Here is a 4,372-nt window from a genome sequence, read left to right as displayed (position 1 = left end):
TCCCAGCCATTCCCAGCCCTTCTCAGCCCATTCCCAGTCATTCCCAGCCTTTCTCAACCCATTTCCAGCCTGTTCCCAGCCCCATTCTGAGCCATTCCCAGCCCTTCCCAGCCCTCTCCAGGCCGGTTTAAGAAGGCTGCGGAGTGGCTGGACGAGGCAGCACGCTGCCATTAGCTGCCTTTCCCCGGGATCTTAGGGATTAAAAGGAAGCTGCTCATTATCCAGCACTGCCAGCAGATCCCCTCTGATGGGGAGAGGGAGGTTCACGGCTTCAGAGGATCCCTGGGCCTTCGTGTGGTCCTGCAACCACAGGTTCTTTGTTTGGGGTGGGATTTACGTCCTTTGACACCTTCCACAGACCGCACCGAGGCTGCTTTGCTCCCCACAGGAACAACTGTGCAACCCCGTGCCCTGCACTCCACAAATGATCATAATTTAAGTGTGAATGACAATGCACAGAGAAAGGAGGTGCTGTGGGGAAGATCATGGAATCCCAGACTGGTTTGGGTTGGAGGGACCTTAAAGATCACCCAGTGCCACCCCTGCCATGGGCAGGGACACCTTCCACTGTCCCAGGCTGCTCCAAGCCCCAATGTCCAACCTGGCCTTGGACACTGCCAGGGATCCAGGGGCAGCCACAGCTGCTCTGGGCACCCTGTGCCAGGGCCTCACCACCCTCCCAGGGAAGGATTTTTTCCTAAAACCCATCTAAACCACTTCCTGTCAGCCCAGAGCAAGGGTGACAGATTCCCTGACGCTCCTGGAACAGACACCTTGGATCTTTTACCTCTCACTTGGTACTTTTAAATACTCAGTTTGAAGGAGCCAAGGAAATAAAGTTTGGCCAATAGAGTGATTGCACAGACCAAACATCAACCACAGAGATGAAGCACTAAGAGGATTTTAAAACCGAAGTAGGTTTGTGTGGCAGGCTGGATCACCAGTCAAACACCCACAGGCTCAAATGGCTGAAAGAGTAGCTGAGGGAGAGTATCTGCAGAGAAGAGCTGGAGAAAGTAAGGGGAGTGAACTCACCTCTCCTTGGAGGTCAATTGAGGGATTGCAGTTGGTGAAGTCTTCCCAAAGCAGCAGCGTTTCCTCGTTCTCCTCCCATGTTAAACTGTCACAGTCGTCATCAAAATCAAAGGTCTCCCGACTGAGAGAACAGAGCAGGCATTAACGAAACCACTCCAGCCCCACTCCCTCAGTCCTTTAATTAATTGTCTAGAAAAATGGGCTATGAGAGCTGAATGAGGGGACAATGCAGCGGCTGGAAATCCTCACAGCTTTTACAAGCAGCCTGTGCCACTGTCCAAGTCCCTCTTTCCCGGGCTCTCTGCCACCCCACAGCAGAATAAAAGATCCTTGTTGGAGCTCCTGCTCCAAGCACCAGGCCTGGCTCTGCCCTCCAGATGGAGCTGCACAGAAGCTTCCCCTGTTTGCAAAACCACAAAAATGTTTGGAGCTGTTCCTTTGCTCCGTGGGCAAAGGAGCCCAAAGGCAGCACGGGGATGTTACAAGGCACGGAACCCGCGCTGATTTCACGGCGGGGTTCAGCCAGCGGGTCCCCTGCAGCCCTTGGAACACGGGCTCTGAAAGGAGCAAGGACAGCAAGGCTGAGCCCCAAAGCAATGTGTGGAGGACACAAACACTCCTGCAGCCACCGAGGGCAGAGCAAACAGGCAGGAGGGGCCTTTCCCACCCTGATCTGCTCAAACTTGTGCAATAAAGGAAAGTTTCAGGGGGGCAGAGCACAGAGCAGTAGCTGCTTCTCATCCTGGTTCAGGAGCCCTGACAAAGAGCTGGAATTGCTCCCTAAGCAGCCTGCATTCCAGGCTGATGCATTTTTATGGCTTTAGCTCACTTCCTCTGAGCTGATAACATCTCAGGAAGCAGCCCGATGCTGTCCCAGGAGGCTGCAGAGCTTGGCAAGGGACAGGAGGTTTGTCTGCATCAGCAGCGCTGTAAAAATGTCATTTACAAAACTTGGACATTCATGATTGTGCCTTTTGCAATTCCACTCCTTCAAATTGTTTTCTTTTTGCAAGATCTGCCCTGGCCAGAGAGCACAAAGACTCCTGGGCTGACCTCACACACTGCTCAAAATCCACGGCAGTTTGAATTTTTTACTACTTAATCCTTAAAAATTAAGTTCCTTATGGCTAAAATGCAAGTTGTTTTGTTTCTGTTAACGATATCAGCTCCTCAATCTATTTCTAAACTATTAATCTCTACTTCACAGAGACCCCAAGCCCGTCCCGATGAGCCACCACCCCTTCCCCACATCACCCCAGCTTGACAGAACAAGGTTCCTGTAGCACTTTGTGCCACCTGTAATAGGACCAGGAGATGAGAATTACCCTCATTAGCAGCACCAGTAACAACTGGGTCTCACAGGGCAGGTTTGGGAATGAAATTAAAACCCAAACACATGACCAACCTAGTAGGTACATTTTAACTTCCTGCTTTTTAAAACAATCCACACGCTGCCTGCCCTCACAGCGAATTTAGGCCATGGGGAAGCCAAAAATCTGTGTTTATCCCACTGATTATTACTAAGGGCCTAAAGACATCTGAAAGGAGCCCTAACAAGGGGAATCATCCACAGCTTTTGCAAAAAACACCCCTCCCACACAGGGAATTCAGGCAGAGAGGAGGGAACACTCCCCCTGGACCTGGAGCTCTGGGCACTGCCGACAACAGAAGAGGAGTTGGTGGTTCTTAGACCGTCCCTTGTGTGCTCCTCCACACAGATCCTGTCCTGCCCCGCGTGGGAAAGCTCTGGGAGCTGCCAGGAGACACCCCACACCCTCCCTGGGCCAGCAGTCAGACCCACGGTGCTTCCCGGGGCTTCTCTCTGCCAAAAGAGAACAGCAGAGACCCCGAAAGCCTCACCTGGCTGTGGCTACCCCCGTCCTGTCCCTGATGGGAGAAGGGGACACAGGGCACATCTCCAGCCACCCCCCTGACCTGCTAAGTGCAGCACCACGTGCAGGGAGTCCCTCCTCAGCTGCTACAAACTTCCTTCGTGGGAGGAGTTTGCTTTGGGGTAAAGCTTTAGGCAAAAAGATTTGGTTTAGGGGTAAAGCTTTAGGCAAGATGAACTCCAATTCTCATCATTGGTGAGACTGGGCTTTGCAGCACACCTGACAACACCAACATTCCTGACATCTAGAAACTGTCGTCCCCTGATCTTCCCGACAGATCCACCACTCCCAACTGAAAACCAGCCCAACTGAAAACCACCCTGAAACACCTGAGAGGTTTGTATCCACTCCAAACTGGGCTTTCAGTTCAAATTCTATCCAGCCAAGCAAACTCTAGGAATCAAGTACTCAGGCAAACACACAGAACAGATTCCTGGTTTTGACCCTTTTTTGTTGCATTTTTCCTCTTTCACAACAACACAGTAGCAAAACCAGTCTGTATTTTTTCTATCCTCTGTAGTTCCTCCCACCTGAGAGAGGAGCAGGAATCCGTTCACTTTATTTGAACTTCCCCAAAGTCTCCTGGCCTGAGCCACGCTGCCAGCTCAGGGCTTCCAGGCTAAGGCTGCCCGGAACAGGAGCAGTTTTCCCGGGATACTCACAGCTGGTTGAACATCCTCTTCATCTCATCCGTGATGTTGAGGGAGCAGCTGACCTCGTCGTCTGAGAACCTCCCGTTGTCCGCGTCCTGCTCCGACAGCTCCTCGTCGGACGTGAGCTTCCGCTCCTTCTTCTTGGAAGCCACCTTGGGTGGAGAGAGCAGCAGTGACTACAGGGCTCAGCTGAGGGGGAGTGGCAAATCGGGGTGGAAGGAGAGGACAGCGTTAGGTCTGAGCAGCTCCCGGGAAATGCACGGATTCCCTGCCCGGACTCGTGGCGGGCATCGCCCCTGTAAGGAGTGGTGGACACGGAGCACAGGGAAGCAGCTGGGAAGAGCAAAGCAAGCTGCAGGCTGCCAGCGCTCTGGGGATGTTCATCTGCTCACTGAGCCCGGCCTGGGACCTGCCAGAGGCCATGCAGAGGCTGGAATGAGCCAGGGAAAAGCAGAAGCGGGCAGCGGTGCCCGGGCAGAGAGCAGTGACAGAACTCTCCCTCTCCTGCCACCACCACAGGTGTGGCCTCCAGCACGGAACCCCCAGCAAGGAACAGACAGGAAACCTTTCCAGAGAGCCTTTATTCCAGGGCCATCCCCACCCCAGCAGCGGCAGCGGATTGAGGATCCTCAGGCGGACACAGAAGGGTTGGCTGAGCCATGGAAAAGCCCGGACAGCCCCAAGAAACGAACTTCAGGGAACTCAAGGGACTCCCCTGCAAGGGGCACACAGGGCTGGGAACACCCAGGATGCTCCCAGATGCCAGAGGATCCCAGAGGGCTGGGAACACAC

General features: G+C 53.5%; 1 protein-coding gene across 1 annotated transcript in view; it reads right to left on the bottom strand.

The window, feature by feature from the left end:
- Nucleotides 1-4,372, bottom strand: part of IFFO2 (intermediate filament family orphan 2) — a gene marked incomplete at its 5' end in the record, with an annotated part of 42,653 nt that overhangs the window by 9,343 nt on the left and 28,938 nt on the right. The window contains 2 exons of the mRNA XM_042013268.1: nucleotides 1,036-1,156; nucleotides 3,590-3,732. Coding sequence (XP_041869202.1) covers nucleotides 1,036-1,156; nucleotides 3,590-3,732 — 264 coding nt within the window. The remainder of the gene's footprint in view (nucleotides 1-1,035; nucleotides 1,157-3,589; nucleotides 3,733-4,372) is intronic.

Source organism: Corvus kubaryi, unplaced genomic scaffold, assembly GCF_017639235.1.
Source record: "Corvus kubaryi isolate FWS band 111438036 unplaced genomic scaffold, C.kubaryi_AGA036_p1.0 split1-37344, whole genome shotgun sequence".
NCBI classification, from domain to species: domain Eukaryota; kingdom Metazoa; phylum Chordata; class Aves; order Passeriformes; family Corvidae; genus Corvus; species Corvus kubaryi.
The sequence above is the reverse complement of the archived record's forward strand: the minus strand, read 5'-3'. Positions and strand labels throughout refer to the sequence as shown.